The sequence below is a fragment of the Paracoccidioides brasiliensis genome (assembly GCF_000150735.1).
Source record: "Paracoccidioides brasiliensis Pb18 unplaced genomic scaffold supercont2.1, whole genome shotgun sequence".
NCBI lineage: Eukaryota > Fungi > Ascomycota > Eurotiomycetes > Onygenales > Ajellomycetaceae > Paracoccidioides > Paracoccidioides brasiliensis.
This window is the reverse complement of record NW_011371358.1, coordinates 334,630-352,871: the sequence shown is the minus strand read 5'-3', so window position 1 is coordinate 352,871 and position 18,242 is coordinate 334,630. Positions and strand designations below refer to the sequence as shown.

The window sequence follows — 18,242 nt, the reverse complement described above, 5'->3', positions numbered from 1 at the left end:
CAGCAAGATGCAAGGATCCTTTTCTGCACGCATAAGAATTGGAGAGGCTGCGAACATGCTGTGAACCAGGAAGCTCACGGGTCCACAGCCCAACCACTAACTGGCAGGTCACAGAATAGCAAAGGCGAAACTGACAACCCTAACAGACGGAAACCCTTTTCATCTCGACTTCCCAGTAGTTACTTCGTACTTGACGAAAGAATATTTGTTTTGAGACGGTCGTAAACCTTCGGATTATGCGGAGTAGAGTTGTTTCGATGTTGGATTCCTTCAAAACGAAAAATGGCGGTTGACCTCTGCCTTAGCGATGACATCATAGGAAAGGGGGGGTTTAGCCGCGTGCCCCTTGTCCTAAGTTAGGGTTATGTGAAAGTTTAGCCCCTTAATTTCAACCTTCGGATATTTATTGCTTATCGTCGCCTGATATAATCGTCGATGACATGTCAAAAAATCTGGAATACGGGGGTGTTTGGATTCTCTCTTTAAAGTTTAACTGTAGCTACTCCCCAGCTGAAACGCTCGGCACGCGACGTCAGAAACCGAGAGTTGGAGAGTATCTGGCGAGTGCAAGCATTGGTTGTACCTGTGCATTATCGATGGACTGCTTCTAAATAGCTGGTATTTTGCATAAAAACAGCGGGTCTGTCGATTTGTTACCCTTAAGAAGACCAACGAGCCAGAACTGCCGCCTTGATGAAGTCCCCTAGTTCAAATGCCCATGAAGAAGACATGGGACCATGGGAGGGACTTTACGAATGCATCTGAGATAATCATCAGAGCGTTGGTTGCCATGAACATGTGTAGAAGACCAAAAGAATATTGGAACCTGGAGTCGAGGCAATGCTGTCCTCAATCACCAGTATGCACAGAGATGCATTTTGAGGGGTTTGTTTATTAGTTAGTTGTTAAATGATCGCTCAATTAGGCCATTTTCATTCTCAAATTAGAACCTAACGGCGGAAGCAATTGCGTGATTTCCCTTACGCAATCGACAAGAAATAGATCATGGTTCATAAAACAATTATGTGGCGTGTAGACATATACATATGAAAACTTCTTCATAACAGAGATCTTGGGCCTGGATATCTTCTCAGGGGCATCGGTCCCCAAATTGGTCTTCTTACCAAGCTGTTGTTGTTGTGGCTTGCAAATGAAGCATTATTCCCAGGGGTCGTTGCAGCTGGAACCACTTCGAACCTAACTGATTTCATTATCTTCGCAACGTCGGTCAGTCTCACTGGAATTCGAATTTCGCCGTCTCTAGTAAATGGAGCCCAAAGATGGCTGGGTGACGAGGGCAAAATTGAGTGATTGGTTAGGGCTATTATGGGCGTAGAAAGGGTTCTGAGATCAGTTGAGAAAGGAGGTTGCGTTCGGATGATATGAGTCGTTTCGGGTCCGTCAACGGGGCCAATTTTCATCTGGAGCGACCACTTTAGCAGTTAGCATATAGCAGGATGGTTCGCAGGTTCCTACTTCATGTCTCAGGGCGTCCAAATGTCCTTGAAGCTGAATGAAGGTACTAATGGCTACCAGAAAAGGCAGTTCTAATAGAGCTACATACATTCATGAAAATAACATCTGGCCTTCGTAAAGCCAGGCCGTGGATACACCGCTGCAGGTGTTCCAATGCCTGCTGACTGGTCGCAGCCACATCAACGGTAACACCTAGCTTTTTGAGGATCTTCTCCATAACCAACCTGTTAATGTCACTATGGGCATTGTTAGCCTATGTCGCGCGGCGTTTTGGAGAAGAGAAAACGATGTGTAAAAGCAGGGCATGCTATAGCCACGGTATATATTCAACTAGGCCATAGGATATGTGATTCTAAGTCTTGAACATACTTATGATCAACTATGAGAGCGTGCATCTTAAATCTGCCGTTGAGATTGCGAGAGCTATTGAGCGATCGAAAAATTCCTGCCGAAGATTCAGGATGTTATCTGGCTGGAGCCGGCAGATCTTGAAGCAATATAGTATATTCTCACGTCAACCCGTATTTCTCAAAGTCATAGACAGTAGTTACATGATGAAAATCTCAGCCTCGAAGGAGTGACATCATTTGCATTTGGTTGGCCTCCAAACACGACCTGGGGTAACTAACAGACCGTTATGAAGAAGACCCGGGAACATTTTGCAACGGCTTTGAGCTGAGGACGCTAGAGCAACCACAGCTCATCTGAACAGCAGACAGTGTAGTTAACTAGTAGTTCACAGAGGAGGAGGGTCACAGAGAGTCTGCTTCCACTCGCCTGTCACTTGGCTTGCGCTCTTCCACTGCCCCTCGGAGTACAGTTTCTCATGATCAAGACATGTGGGCAGTTTACATAATTGCTTCCTCAGTAGTTAGTGGAAATGGAAAGATTTGAAAATAGGACATATCCTGTCGTGTCGTGTAGTTGAAAGATCAGGCTGAGGAAACGTAAGCCAACAATTGAGGTAGTTAGTAACTATGAATTATTTATAGTGTCAAACACAGGCTCTAGGGAATAGATATCAAATTGTTCTTAAAAAAAAAAAAAAAAAAAAAAAAAAAAAAAAAAAAACAAATGACTATCGCCTCATGAGAAAGTAACATATTTATTCTGTGCATAAAAAAAGGAAGATGTTGCCTGCAAGAATGATTGTGCCGATGTCACCTAACTCAAATGCCATTTCAACAACCTCCCTGTCTGCTGCCCCTCCTCCTCGCATACAGACCCCAGTTGATCTGTTTGCTTTATTGACGCAAAACCGCACGTAAACCTTTCAACGGACAATATTAGAATTCCAAAACAGAAATGAAGAAACCGAGTTATGAAAGAAATAAAGAAACAAGGGATTGCTAACGCATGTATTATTCACAAGAGCTTGGCTCCTGGCCTTCCCTTTTTTTTCTTTTTTTCTTTTTTTTAAATCAAAGGCTCAGACTGCTGTCGGCCCAGAGGAATCCAGACCTATAATTTTGGGTCGTTGCAACAATCCCATATGATAAAAAGAACCTTCACTTTCGGTGGGTCCATTAAAAAGCGGAGGAGAGAAGAAGTATGGAATATGTCTTTTTGAATGTGATGGTATCATTGATATTCAGAACAGTACAGCAGTACATACATACATACATACATACATACATTACCTAGGTACTTATATATATTATGGTTATTATTCAAAACAGACAGATACGAAAAGTACGGTATTACTGTCCGCCTGTTTTGAGGGTGTTGTGGAACAGCGGGTATTCGGGCAATGCGAACCTGTATCCGGCCAGTAGTTTGAACCATGTGCTGAGATCAGATAACTTTAGCTGGGTCCCACACGGCTGAAAGTTCGCCCAAATCCGGATCAGATAACCTAAACCAAACGAAACAGCCCGAGAACGAAGCGGATTCACGCATGCCCCAGTCCCAGTCCCAGTCCCAGCGCACCCCCCACCTGGGCTTATCAGATGAGAGCGGAAAATTATCGCCAAGTGTAATTTAGCACATGGCTACCCAGGGTTTTTGCTGTGAATCATTTGGACGTAGGATTTCATGCAATTCTGACATTTCAATACCCCAGCCCCTGTTGGGGTTCCTTTCAGACCTGCGGTACCGGTTGTATTTTTCCGCGGTGGTGGTCAGGAAAGCCCTCGATGTGGACGACAAGACGCCTTCAACCTGTTTTCCTTATTCTTCACAGAAGGAAGGAATGCGTCTCATGTTGACACAGTCAGTTCTCTAAATGGCTTGAATCCACAACTGTGCCAGCCATCCCGTGTCACATTTCTCCCATGATCTCGCGTTTATACCATCTTATATATACCTACACTTCGTCACTTCTCAGCGGCCCACTTCTACACAGGTTATTCCAGGGTTGGACTCTCACTATGCCCAGCCATGAGGGATCCGGGAGTTCCTCCAACGGAGGACCTCCCCAGCAGATCCTAGTGATTGGTGGTTCGTACTCTGGACTTGCGGCAACCGTCAATCTTCTTGATCTATGCCAGGGCCGAAATTGTCGATTTGCTGGTGGGTTGACTTCTGAGTCAGGAGACGTGAAAAAGAAGGTCAATGTGCAGGTAACCATCGTGGATGAGCGAGATGGCTACTGTACGTTCCTCCACGATCCCATTAGATGGCGCAAAATAGGATGCTAACAAGAGGTGAACACCTCACAAGACCACCTCATCGGGACACCACTTGCATTCGCTTCGGAAGAATATGCCTCTTCTGCATGGAAAAGGTTCACAGACATCCCGGCCCTACAAACCCCAGCCGTTAAATGCATCCAAGGTAGTGTCAGACAAGTGGACTGTGAGCGAAAAATCGCCATCATTAGGGAAGCCGTCACAAACAGGGAAATTGCCCAAAAGTATGACTACTTGGTCGCAAGCTCGGGCCTGAGACGGACATGGCCAAGCGCGCCACAGGCTTTGACCAGAGATGAGTATCTTCTTGAAACGGGGAAACATATTGCGAAAACAAAGATTGCAGATAATGGGGTAGTTGTGATTGGTGGTGGTGAGTTTTCCAACAAACTGATCGTAATGCGATAGATAGTACTGTACCCCTTTGACACGCAGGGACACAGATTAACTGAAGAAATAAATTTTACAGGTGCTGTCGGTATTGAAATCGCAGCTGAGTTGAAAATGGTACAGCCGGACCGAAAGATTACCCTGATACATTCGAGACCCAAGCTTCTCTCATCCGAGCCGCTTCCTGACGAGTTCCGCGATCGGGCCCTCAAGCTACTTCATGACTGTGGTGTTGACACCATTATGGGCTCACGGGTCGCTGAAACAACGCAAACACAGTCGAAGGAGGGTGTTCCCCCCATTCACATCGTAAAATTAGCAAATGGTCGTACGATGGAGGCCAGCTACGTCATCAATGCCATATCCAAGTATAGTCCAACTACTTCCTACCTGCCCAATTCCGTGCTTGACAGAGAAGGTTATGTGAAAATTAATGCGACGTAAGCATCACCACCATTACCACTGCTCCCTTTTGTAGAGCAACTGCAGTTTGCAGGCAGTTTCCGACAGCGGCTGACATATATCACTAGCCTAAACTTCCCGGAAGAGGTGCCAAATTCCCAGTACCATTTTGCAGCAGGTGACGTTGCTCTCTGGTCGGGTATCAAACGGGGTGGTAGAGCAATGCACCACGGGCACTACGTTGCCATGAACATTTACCAGCGAATGCTGAGCGAGATGCTTGGGACAGCGCCAAAATTCTCGGAACTGCAGGACCTGCCCCCGTCAATGGGACTGGCTGTGGGGAAAAATGCAGTTGCATATAGTGACTTTGATGGTGTGGTGTCTGGAGAAGAAGTCTTAAAGCTGTTCTTTGAGGATGATTTGGGATTTTTAAGTATGCCTGTCTCCTTTAAATTACCCTTTTTATTTTTCATTTGGTAGAATCTGTACGTCCTAGTCGAGAGGATTGATCTGTGCTAACATTGAAACAACATCGTAGTTTGCTGGAATTATATGAAGCTTGGAGACGCGGCGAACTAATTTATGACACATCTAACTGTTTGGCTGGTATTATGACATGGCGTTTTGATGTCCGGATGGAGTCTGTACCTACCATCTATGACTAGGGTTTGAGATTGTTTTGGTAGTTAACGGTTTGATGAAGAAGAAGAAGAATATATAACGTTTTGTTGTCTTACAGCTCCTACAGTGCTTTCAATTGGAATCCTCTTCTTTCCGGATATTTTAGATAGTCCGGTACTGCTGCTCATGCAATTATCTAGAGAATTACACAACATATTGAATATCTTAACAGCTATGAGATTTCTATAGTTAATACACTAAAATTAAAGCAGCCATGACATAAATGAGTCAGCAACCTTTATGAAAATCATATACCAAACAAAGCGTTAAAGAAAATACTCTATGAGAGTGGAAAAAGCACCACGAACAATCCCGAAAGTACATACAAACGCCCATTTAACAGTTACCGTTGATCTACGATCCAAGCATTTCAGAGATCATTCAAATGCCTGATGCAGAGCATTAATCTTATAACTCTCGCTTCGCTCCACCAATTCTGCATGAGTACCCTGATCAGTGCATTTTCCATCCTCAATGAGAAATATAACGTCTGCTTTTCGGATAGTATACAGTCTGTGCGCAATGGCGATAACAGTGATACCTCGGGTTGCTGTCTCTAGGCCAGCTTGAAGCAGTTGCTCGGATTCTGCGTCGAGTGCACTTGTTGATTCGTCAAGGAGCAGCAGCTGGGGCTTCCGGACGAGCGCGCGTGCAATTGCAAGTCGCTGCTTCTGTCCGCCTGATAATTTGTTTCCGCCAGGTCCGCAATTCGTGTCATACCCTTCCGGTAGATTACGTATGGTGTCGTGAATATTTGCCAACCGGCATGCCTCTTCAATCTCCGCATCTGTTGGTATATGGCCAGGCCTTGCCCCAAGGGCAACATTGAACCTGATGGTGCCGTCAAATAGCACACTATCCTGAGGAACAAGGGAAATATTATCGCGGAATGAGACACCTTCGCGTTTGGAGATATCTTGGCCATCAATCTGGACGCTGCCAGAGCTCGGCGAGTACAGTCTTTCAATAAGTGATATTATGGTGGACTTTCCTGCACCGCTGGGACCAACCAGTGCTGCAAATTGCCCGGGTTTGACACGGAGATTAAGACCATGGAGAACCGGGACGTCTGGACGGGCCGGATAGGAAAATTTCACGTTGTCAAAATAAACACCGATGCCTCCGTGATTTAAACTATAGAGTTTCTCCTTTGAATCGGCATTGGCTTCAACATCATTGAGACCTCTCCCGAGCGGTTGAATCGGGCTAGAGAACTTTTTGGTTGATCCCAGGTCGAGGAGGTTCATAATTCGAGCTAATGCAGTGAAAGCACGCGATACGTCTGGCGCCAGTGTGAACATCTGACCCCAAAGTTGTGCACTGACGAGAAGAGCCACTAGCACAATAAAGAACTGAGTTTGAGAATAGTCGCCGGCAATGATTCGTTTGGCTCCCCACCAGTAGGCAAGTGCGTACAGAAAATTGCTGAGGCCGTATGCAATTGCTAGCCAAAGGTTAGCATAGGCGCTTTGCTGCGCAATTTCCTTGACTGGGCCTTTTAAAGAGCGCTTATATGTTTTCAAGATTTCATGTTCCAGGGATAGGGCAGACACGGTTTTGATGAGGCTGACTGCTTCGACTGTTATTCCAAGCGACTTTGCGAATGATTCAGCGTGCCGTGCTTGGAATCGTGTCATCGTCATTACTCGCATGACGCCCGCACCAAGCATCAGAGGAACAACAGAAAGACAAACCAATGCAATTTTCCATGCAATGACGTGAGATAGGACGATCGCAGAAACCAGATTAACCAAAATCGCAACAATGGAGCCAACCACAGACCCAGTAAGGCCCGACAGCGCATTACCATCCTGGGTGATGACCGAGAGGAGGAGAGTGGGGCTCCGCCCGTCAGACTGATGCCATTGCAGGTCCTGCTCCATTAGAGCCCTGAAAGAGAGAACTCGGACTTTATACGTGATTTTTTCGGCAATCAATCCAAACGCGGACCAACTTGCAAGATTAGCAAAAAATTCAATAATGGCGAGGGTGAAGAACATCAATCCAAAAAATCTTCCCGCAGATCTGATTGAATCTGGCATTTTGCAAGGACTTAATTCGCCGACCGTGCTGCCGAAGATGACTGCAGCTGCAGAATACGTACCACCTACAACGACAGCGCTGACCAAGGCTAGAAGGACGAAAAGAAGATATGGACGGAACATTGGGCCGAGAGCTCTAAGCGTGGACAATATGGAGCGTTTCGTGTTTATACCATTGGAATCTTCTTCCTTCGGTGTGGGTGCCTCAAACGAGTGCTTCTCATCAAGTCTGCCTTCTACAACAGGGGAACTGTGGGTAACTTTCTCAGATACATTTTCTATCGAATCCTCCACCATTAGCGTCTCGCTCGAGATTCCCGCCTGCTCTGGATGTGCGTTGAGATTCTGTAGACGCACAAGACCAGCGTATGCTCCATCTTTTGTAATCAGCTCTGTATGCGTCCCCTGCTCAATAACTTGACCTTGATTCATAACAACAATATTATCTGCATTCTGAATGGTGGATAGGCGATGGGCAATGGTGATCAAGGTTTTCCCGCCCATTACGCTCTCAATTGCAGACTGTACCCTTTGTTGGCTGGCGGAATCCAGGGCGGCAGTAGCTTCATCAAGGATCAGAAGTTTTGGGCCTTTAACCAAAGCTCGGGCAATGGAAATTCTCTGCTTTTGACCGCCTGAAATTAAACTACCACTTGAACCGACAAGCGTACCATAACCATCCTTCAGACGGCCGATAAATATACCAGCATCAGCAAGTGCTGCGGCCTTCTGGACTAGTTCCACGATTTCGACGACCTCTGGGCCTTGGATTTGTGCCGCTCGCGTTAGGTCGTGTCCATCCCTGATGGCAGCGGCGACGTCAGATAGTTTCTGCCCCAACAAAGTGGCGGTCAAGTGAGAATGGGCTGGGGAATTAATTAAACCTAGAGCAATATTCTCCAAGATCGATCGATCGAGAAGGGAGGGCTCTTGCTGAACAAGGCTGAAGTTGCTTCGTATGGACCGGACATTGAGTTCTTTGATGTTATGGCTGTCAAAAAGCACTTCTCCATCTGTTGGATCATATAGACGCGTAATCAGCCCAGCGACAGTTGACTTCCCGCTTCCAGACAGACCAACAATTGCTGTATGCTTTCCTGCTGGGCATGAAATTGAGACACCCTTAAGCACGGCGTTCTCGGGACGGGACGGGAAAGAGAAAGAGACATTCTTTAATTCGATGTCACCGACAGAATTCGGGAGAGTCAACCCCCTATCGTCTACTGTACCGTCTATTTTTGATTCACGGTTCATATCCTTATCTAATTTTTCGAAAGTGGCGCCGGCTGCATCAAAGATTTGGAGGAACGGAGCTACCTGACTTAGGATCAAGGAAGCTTGAAAATGATGTGTTAGCGGAAAATCTCATTGTCCTTGATGGAAAATTGAAGCACTCACCATCGACTAGAATAAAGATTACTGTGTAAGTGGTCCCGACAGATGTTCCAGAATTCCCAGTAGCAATTGAATCTGCAATCGTTTTCGAGCCTTGCCAAAATGCAAGGGCATTCGCCGAGTATGCAATGAAGAACAGCAATCCGGACTGGGAAGCTACTGCAATTGCTTTCTTAATTCCAGCCACTTTTGCATTGCCCAGGAGGACCGCAAATTTTGATTCTAGCTGTGCATTCGCTGAGAAAGCATGCACAACTGTTGCATTTGATAATGATTCCATCGCAACAGAAGCCGCTCCAGCCACATTTGTCAACACAACAGAGGCATACTTCTGTGTGTAATAACCGCCTACAAGCGACATAAGTAGGTATGCCGGTGTTAGAGACACTAACTCTCCACCAAGTTTTGCGTCCTTAATAAAAGCGACAATATAAGCGGTGATGAGGAAAGAAACGCTGTTGAGGACAATGCCGACTTTCTCAGAGGTTCCCTGCTGAATGGTGGTTATGTCCCCCGTAAGTCGCGAAGCGGCTTCCCCTGCTGGCATTTCCTCGAAGAAGGAAACATCTTGCCGTAATAAGCTTTTGAAATACTGCTCACGAAGCCTCTGGGCGAGACGTTCACCAAACAAATTCCACGAGGCCACGTATATATACACCAATACAAAGTAGGCGATTCCGACATACACCACTTTGAGAACCTTGTCATTGACTTCTGCTTGATGCGATGGCCCACTTTGGGAATTTGCACTGCAAGACGCAGAGTTGAGGTTGTCGACCAATTGACCGAAGAGGATACCCATGAGAGGGAAGGGCACACCAGAGGCAATCGCAGCTAGCATACCGACGCTGAGAAGCGTGAGGTCAACAGCGGTGGGCTCCGCACAGATCAGAAGGCGAGCATATCTGGTAGCTCGTCTAATAAACTGCACAATAATCATCTCTTTTAGCCTTGTTTCCATACATATATTCGGTCGGCTATTTATACAGTACCTTTTGATTCTCTACGGCTCGAGAATCGCCAGCAGCCCCCGAGGCTTCAGCCATGATGATCGTTGGACAGCAGTGAAATCCTCCTCCCAGACGGCTTTGATCACCAATGCGATATTAACTGCGAGCAAAAGCTGGTGAGAATCGATGCACCCTGGGAATAAACATATCGCTGCGCACAAAAGGTTTGAAGTTCCCGGATCTATCGACCCTAGCTGCCCAGCTTCGCTCCCACGAAGAGTTCTCGAGTGTTGCCGTTTTTCTGCATTCCCGCTTGTGTGGATCAACAACGACCGCCAAGCAAACCTACAAGGGGCTGTTGTCATTGCTGTTTTTCTGGGTGGTGGCTTTGTTCGGGTTTTCAAACAGGTTGGTTGGTTCCAAACACTCCGGAATCAATCTTATCAGATGGTATTGTACGGAGTACGTATCGCGTAACTCTGTATCGACAGTACTGTATTGTACATACATACAATACAGGCAGTACATACATTGAAACGAGCTGAAGTGAGCGTATTCGTGCACGGATCAGATAAACCATCTGCAACCATGCCGCGACATCGGAGATGGTTGTCATCTTATCTGATGGAATAAACTCCACCAATAACACAAATTGCTTGGGCTTCGGCTTGTCTCCATAATGATGCGAACATCAATGAAACGATAATATGAGAGAGCGCCTTTTCGTGGCTTTTTCTCCCCTGTGGAGCTGATTCTTTTCAACTCCACAAAGCCAGTCACAATCAGGGAGCAGGGCAATACACCGTCATTGGATGGGGTAGGTTTTACGTTCCATTCTCGGCCCATCCATGAGGATATTCGACTATCTGTGTGGGTAAGTCCTTAGCCGCTATTTACCGCTGGTCTCCATTAGGGGTTGTTTTGCAAAAATGGATCCTCGCCAAAAATGAAATTGAAAAACGAAGGTCAATAGTCCAATACGCGATATGGACTGTTTTGGAGTAAAGTTTCCATCTTTCACTTCACAAGCCAAGGGTACCTTGGTAGGAACGAACGTATGACGCATTGCACAATGTATTCTGACGGCAGGCCTGAGGTGACGAACCAGCGTAAGGATACAATAATTAAGGTGGAACTTGGTTGCAATTGTGATAAAATACCAAGGTGGCAAAATGTAAAACTGCTAGGTGTAGGGGAGTGTTTGGTATGGAGAAATCGCCCTGCTCAGACGTTGTGTATACCATGGGATGATAAAGTCATCACATATTCTTCGAATTCGAAAAAGGCACCAGCAAGGACAACAACTGGCTGCCAACTTCAGGAATCAATTGTACTCGATTGCACCATGAACAGCAATCTATCCCCAGGTGAAGATGTCAAAACAAACGGAGGCGTTCACTTAAACGGTGATGCAGATGGTAGGGTAGATGCCATCTCGATCGAGCAACCGCTTTTTCTTAACCGGAACATGGAGGACCAGCTTGACCTCCTGGTTTTGGCGTGGGTATTGCTTCTGTACCGCGGCAGTGGACTCAGTGAGGATGGAGAATTTGCGTGGGGCCTTACGGAAGCATCAAACGACGAATTTTCCAATTTCAGACCCAAATTCTCCGGCAATATCATTGATATCATCTCGGGGGAGAGCGATCACATCTCTAAACCCCTAGAGTCCATCCGAGCAAGGCGTCCCAGCATCTCCAATGACGAACGAAAGCAGTTGAAGGATTATTCCATTTTCTTCACAAATGTGGCTCACACCGCGGAAAAGTATGGCGATGTAAGTTATTTTGAATTTCATTACGCAGCTTTGCGAGATCGCCCTGGCTGAACCCTGGATATAGCTAGCATTTGCCGTAGAAATATCCGTATCTGGGGAGAAGTTGTATTTGCAGCACCACGGGCAACATTCCACATTATCTCGGAACGCAATTGAAATCCATGTCGACGGATTCATTGATATATTTAATTCGATAGTCGTAAACCTGGACATGACCGTGGCTCAGGCTATGCAAATTGGGGATCGTGAGTTGCAACAACTATGGAAATGGAATGCGATCGTCCCTCCGGAAATTGATGAATGCATCCACGTTACGTTCATGAAAAACGCCCAAAAAAATTCTAATCGCATGGCGGTTGTCTCGTGGGATGGGGAGCTATCATACGGAGAGGTTGATCGCTTTTCAACGCAGCTGGCAATACGTCTTATTGAACTGGGTGTCAAAATAGGGACGGCGGTGCCACTCTGTTTTGAAAAGTCAATGTGGACTGTTGTTGCTGTGCTCGCTGTGATGAAGGCGGGTGGAGCCTTGGTGCTCACGGACCCTGGTCAACCAGAGGCACGATTGGAGACCATAGTGACGGAAGTGAGTGCAAATCTTATGTTGACTTCCGTAAAGCAGGAGGAGCTGGGACATCGACTTCTGCCCAGAGGAACTGTTCTCGCCGTTAGCCATCACATTTTCCAATCAGAGCAAAATTCATGCTTCACAGCCGCCTTGCCGTCCGTTCCTGGGTCATCTACGTTGTATATTATTTTCACTTCAGGAAGTACCGGTAAACCGAAAGGCGTCGTGATATCGCACGCCAACTACGTCAGTGGTGCATTGCTCAGAGCGGAGGCTGTAGGTTATGGACCACACTCACGCGTGCTCGATTTCCCGTCGTATGCCTTCGACGTCAGTATCGATTGCATGTTGTGCACCCTCGCACATGGAGGTTGTGTCTGTGTACCCTCCGAAGATGACCGAGTAAACAATCTTAGCGGTGCAATACGTAATATGAAAGTTAACATGGCCCATATGACACCGTCAGTTGCAAGAGTACTCGAATCAGATATTCTACCATCTCTTGAAGTCCTTGGTCTAGGTGGAGAGTCCGTTTCTGCCCGAGATGCGGCCAACTGGGGTAGGTTCACAAAGATCATTATTGCATACGGTCCTTCGGAGTGCACGGTTGGATGCACAATTAACAATGACGTTCACATTGATCGGTCATACACCAGCATCGGCAAGGGCGTTGGCGGCGTTACATGGGTGGTGGATCCCGCAGATCACAATCGCCTGATGCCTATCGGAGCCATTGGAGAACTCATTATTGAAGGACCAATTGTCGGCCAAGGTTATCTTAATGATCCAGTAAAGTCCTCAACTGTTTTTATCAAGGATCCCACGTGGCTAGTTTCCGGTGGAGGAGGGATCCCTGGGCGACACGGCCGTTTCTATAAAACAGGTGATCTCGTACGATATGGTCCAGATGGTTCAGGCTCCATAGTATTCGTTGGCCGAGGCGATCAACAAGTAAAGCTCCGGGGACAGAGAGTGGAACTAGGGGAGGTTGAACATCATCTGAGGATGAAGTTACCTGCTGGAACCACGGTTGCAGCGGAGGTTATCACACCGGGTGGAATGAAGGGAGAGCCAACTTTGGTCGCATTTATAGCCCAAGAAAATACACCGAAAGCACGGGGACAGGGCGAAATAGCGGCATTTTCCACAGAACTTCAGCATGTTTTAAATATCATGGACAAGGAGCTTGCAGCTTCCCTTCCTCGATATATGGTGCCAGCAGCATACATTCCACTCTTCGAAATGCCATTGTTAGTATCGTGCAAAACAGATCGAAAGAAACTCCGGGCCATTGGATCTGCTATGTCAAGGAAGGAGCTTATAAAACTCAGGACGTCCACGGAACAGGCGCGAGAGCCGCAGTCGGAGATGGAGCGGAAGTTGCAGCACATCATGATAGATTTGTTTGGCAAAGAAGCGGACATTAACGTGCAAAGCAATTTCTTCGATTTGGGGGGCGATTCACTCATGGCGATGAAGTTGGTGGCTGCTGCACGCCGGGAGAACATTTTAACAAGTGTGGCTGACATCTTCCGATATCCAACGCTCTCTGAGCTGGCTTTAACTTTGAAGCATACCGACGATGTCGACGTACACACCGAAGTACCACCATTTTCACTAATAGACTCGACCTGGCAAGCGGAAGATGCTCGTGTCGAAGCAGCAAATCTTTGCAGTCTTAACGCATCGTCGATAGTGGATATGTACCCCTGTACTCCGCTCCAGGAAGGGCTAATGGCTCTTTCGGCAAAAATCAGCGAAGCTTATGTTGCTCAAAGAGTTGTTGAGCTCAAAGATATCCAAACGGCAGAACGGCTTCAGAGGGCGTTTGAGACTGCCGTCGCTGACTCGGCGATCCTACGGACCCGTATCGTGCAAGTTCCTGGCCATGGTCTCATGCAAGTTGTGGTCAGGGATGAAATCTCGTGGCGGTCAGGTCGAACATTAGAGGAGTACTTGGCTCAGGATCGAAATGAGCCAATGGGATTGGGCACAGAACTTGTCCGTTTCGCCGTTCTCCCTAATAAAAAAACAAATGGGGCTCATTTCGTCTTGACGATACACCACGCACTTTATGATGGTTGGTCGATGCCATTGATCGTCAGGCGCATCAATAGGGCGTACAACGGGAAAGAAATAGAACGACCAGTATCGTTCAATTCCTTCATCAAATATCTTAGTGGCCTCAACAGCAACGAGTCCAAGAGCTACTGGAAAGCACAGCTACAAGGCGCCACCAGTTTACAGTTTCCATCTCTCCCATGGCCCGGCTACCAAACACAGCCTCAATCTCTGCTTGAACATTACGTTCCAATAAGCAAGCCCTTAATATCAAGCACGAGTATTGCAATTGCCATTCGGGCAGCCTGGGGCTTAGTTGCAGGGGCTTATACAGCCTCCGACGATGTCATCTTTGGAGAAACCCTGACAGGTAGAAACGCCTCAGTTGTCGGCGTTGACAAAATCGAAGGGCCTATGATTACCACAGTGCCTGTTCGCGTACGAATTGATAGAAATTCACGAGTTAGCGAATATCTACGAAAAATCCAGGATGACACAGCATTTCGTATCCCCCATGAACACATGGGCCTGCAGCATATCCGACGCCTAAGCCCCGACGCACGCGAAGCTTGCGAGTTAAGGACTGGCATTGTGATCCACCCAATGGCTACTGAGGATGACACGAGCATAACAGGAGAAGGGCCAGCAAATGGCTTTGTCCCGGCAGGAGACGAAGATGCTGCACGTGAGGCACTGAAATTTAATACATATGCACTCATGCTGGTCTGCTCTCTTGACCCCAAGGGTTTCCTTGTAATGGCCAGTTTTGACTCAGCAACCATTGACGTGACTCAAATGGATAAGGTTCTGGGACAATTCGGACGAACTGTACAGAGACTTTTTGACGACTCAGGGGAACTGGTAAGCAACTTGCAGTTAATGTCGGAGGAAGATCTAGCTGAGGTATGGCATTTCAGCAATACTAGCAAATACTTGGATGAAGGAGTATTGGGAGCCAACTGCTCTGGTGCAACAGCAACTTGGGTGGTTGACCCTCAGAACCCAGAACGATTACTTCCCTTTGGGGCAATAGGAGAGCTTCTAATCGAGGGGCAGTTTAAATCTGCCACCTCCACATCGATCCAAAGCACAAACTGGCTTGCCGCTGGATGTCGGGATATGCCGGGAAGGAGAGGAAAGCTTCATGAAACGAGCCAGCTGGTCAAGTACAACAGTGACGGTTCACTAGTTTTCAAAGGCCAAAAGTCCGACGTGATCAAATCCAACATAGAAACAGAAAAGCGAGAAGTCAAGAAACGTCTCCATGCCACGACATCAGAGCAGCAGAAGTTGCAAGAGCTCTGGAGCCGTATACTTGGCATTAACAAAGAGGAGGTTGACCTCAACGACAACTTCTTTGACCTCGGTGGCGATTCTATTAGCGCCATGAAGCTGGTTTCTGAGGGAAGAATGGAGGGACTTGAGCTGACTGTAATGCAAGTCTTCCAGCACAGACGACTTTCGGATATGGCGGATATTGTAAAAGATTCGCTGTCTCTCTCAACACCAGCCAAAGCATACGTTCCGTTTTCAACACTAGATATCTCAGATATTGAAACGTTCATCTCCGAGTCCATCCGACCAGCCCTTGCAGACCCAAGCTGGATAATAGCGGATATACTACCTGCACGCCCCCTCCAGGAGATCGCCGTGGATGGGACTACAAAACTCCCCCGTTACTCCGCGCGATACGAGCTATTTTACCTAGATGCAGCAGTTGATAGACCGCATCTATTCAAGAGTTGTCAGGAACTCATATCCCGAAACGAAATTCTCCGGACGGTATTTGTCAAATCCCGAGGGTCCTGTTTTGGTGTTGTGCTTCAAGACCTCCAGCTACCTTTAGTCGAATATGAGATAGATGGGGACCTGGAGACCTTCGCGGAGCAGCTCTGCAATCTCGATGTCCAAATGGTGATGCCACTGGGCTCGCCATTTATAAAATTCCTGTTTGTTCGGTGTTCTGACGGGAGAAGCTGTCTGATCATGCGTATTTCCCATGCCCAATATGATGAAATCTGTCTGCCCATTTTGTTACGTCAACTCTCCGCTCTATATGAAAGGAGATCGCTCCCTTCTGCCCTACCGTTTTCATCTTTTGTCCACCATGTTGTTCGAGAAAATATTCCCAAAAGTATTCAATACTGGCGCGATCTGCTGAAGGGAGCTTCGATGTCAATATTGCGTCCATCTACCCCGCTAGAATCCAAAAAGTCGGTTTTTATATGCAAAACATTCGATATCTCGTCTCGCCCCAAAGATATCACCATTGCCACTCTCCCGTCGGCGGCTTGGGCACTTTGTCTGGCTCGCCGGTTGGCGGTTCGCGACGTCACTTTTGGGGAAGTGGTTAGTGGTCGCAACATCGATCTTCCCAACTGCGACACTGTCATGGGCCCAACCTGGCAATACGTCCCTGTCCGCATAAAATTCGAGCCTGGCTGGACGGGAGTCGACCTTCTCAACTTCGTCCAACACCAGCACATTTCTAGCACTCGTTTCGAAGGCATTGGGTTGAAGGAAATCGTCAAACATTGTACTGACTGGTCCGAGACGGTAGACTGGTTTGACTCCGTGGTACACCAGGACGTCGAGCACGTGGAAAGTTTAGCGTTCTTATCGGCGAACAGTCGAATGGATACGATATATCCACACTTAGAACCGCTGCGTGAGTGGAAGATACAAGCCTTCCCGAAGGGCGACAGTTTGGGTATCGAAATCGTCACCTTTGAGTCTTGGCGCGCGGAGGCTAATTCAATCCTCAATGAACTGGGCGACATAATCTCACAACTGCTGACCAAGCGTAATTCAGCTCTTTTCTGGACTGACAAGACGAGCAGCAACCCCCGCCCACGATGCTCCGGAGCCTATTTTGATGCCTCAAGAGATATCTGTCGTAATTATAACATGCTAGAGAAAATAAGTTCACGCCAAGTTTCCAGCAGCGTCGCTGAAGGAGAACGCCTCTGGAGTGCTGAAAACCGCTTTTGAAAGCCCCGAAGTGTGGATGATCATTATGTTTGCCCGCCCGCATCTTTGTCTTGCCTTCTTCCCCCTTCTCCCTCCCTGTTTTAGTTTTTTTATTTTATATTTTATATTTTATAGTTTATAGTTTATATTTTATTTTCTCAATATGGTTTTTTGGGGGAGTATTTGAACTATTCTCGATCAATCAAAAAGGGAGGTGCAGACTTAGCGACATCGATCAATGCCTCTGTCATTTGCTGTGTATGGGAACTAGTTATGGGAAGGATATCTGGGGATGGCCTCCCAATGCTCTGCTACATGTCACCTTCTCAGTTTTGTACCTGTCATTGTGGCAACTATCTGTCCAACTCTTCCCCCCCCAACTCTCCAATGCCCTGGTCATCCAAGATATGCGTTTTGCCTGGAGTAAGCCATAGCTGCGAACGTGCCTCGCAGGTATTGATCACTATAATGCGCTTTTCTAAAACACTATGGCCACCAGCCACGGGCAAACTTCAAGGAAATAGGGGGGGTAAATCATGTCGACAGGCGAAACTGAAACTCTACCCTTGTTCTTGGTGTGACTGGGCTACATTTCATCCATTATCTGTTAGGTGATAGGATTTTACTATCACTGCTGTAATTTTTGAAATTGCATCTTTCAAGACCCGTGTATGGTATATTGGTGGAAGTGGTGAAATTATTACCTGCTCGAAAATTGTATCTGTTCCTCCCTTTCCCTTCTCTCCCCTTGGCCAGCACTATAGTAAAGGATCCTATTTTACAGTACATGTATGAATCGATTTCGTGCTATACTGCTTTGATATACGTGGAAACATAGATATTTGTATGATGGCCAGGCTGATGACAGATCCCGTACTTAAAGATGGTTGGTGAACT

General features: G+C 47.0%; 4 protein-coding genes across 4 annotated transcripts; 2 read left to right on the top strand and 2 right to left on the bottom strand.

The window, feature by feature from the left end:
* Positions 1 to 1,058: 1,058 nt before the first annotated feature.
* On the bottom strand, positions 1,059 to 1,871 carry PADG_00105 (uncharacterized protein; the record flags this gene model as incomplete). The annotated part of the gene is made up of 3 exons (XM_010757392.1): positions 1,059 to 1,433; positions 1,565 to 1,700; positions 1,846 to 1,871. The coding sequence occupies 3 exons, from the start codon at positions 1,869 to 1,871 to the stop codon at positions 1,059 to 1,061; spliced, it is 537 nt and encodes a 178-aa protein (XP_010755694.1).
* Positions 1,872 to 3,845: 1,974 nt separating this feature from the next.
* PADG_00104 (uncharacterized protein) lies at positions 3,846 to 5,480 on the top strand (the record flags this gene model as incomplete). The annotated part of the gene is made up of 5 exons (XM_010757901.1): positions 3,846 to 4,068; positions 4,138 to 4,479; positions 4,576 to 4,936; positions 5,027 to 5,334; positions 5,440 to 5,480. 5 exons carry the CDS (start codon positions 3,846 to 3,848, stop codon positions 5,478 to 5,480), a joined length of 1,275 nt encoding a protein of 424 aa, XP_010756203.1.
* Positions 5,481 to 5,959: 479 nt separating this feature from the next.
* On the bottom strand, positions 5,960 to 10,065 carry PADG_00103 (uncharacterized protein; the record flags this gene model as incomplete). Its single annotated transcript, XM_010757900.1, has 3 exons — positions 5,960 to 8,961; positions 9,023 to 9,944; positions 10,012 to 10,065. The coding sequence occupies 3 exons, from the start codon at positions 10,063 to 10,065 to the stop codon at positions 5,960 to 5,962; spliced, it is 3,978 nt and encodes a 1,325-aa protein (XP_010756202.1).
* Positions 10,066 to 11,041: 976 nt separating this feature from the next.
* PADG_00102 (uncharacterized protein) lies at positions 11,042 to 17,366 on the top strand (the record flags this gene model as incomplete). Its single annotated transcript, XM_010757899.1, has 2 exons — positions 11,042 to 11,746; positions 11,811 to 17,366. The coding sequence occupies 2 exons, from the start codon at positions 11,042 to 11,044 to the stop codon at positions 17,364 to 17,366; spliced, it is 6,261 nt and encodes a 2,086-aa protein (XP_010756201.1).
* Positions 17,367 to 18,242: the final 876 nt, after the last annotated feature.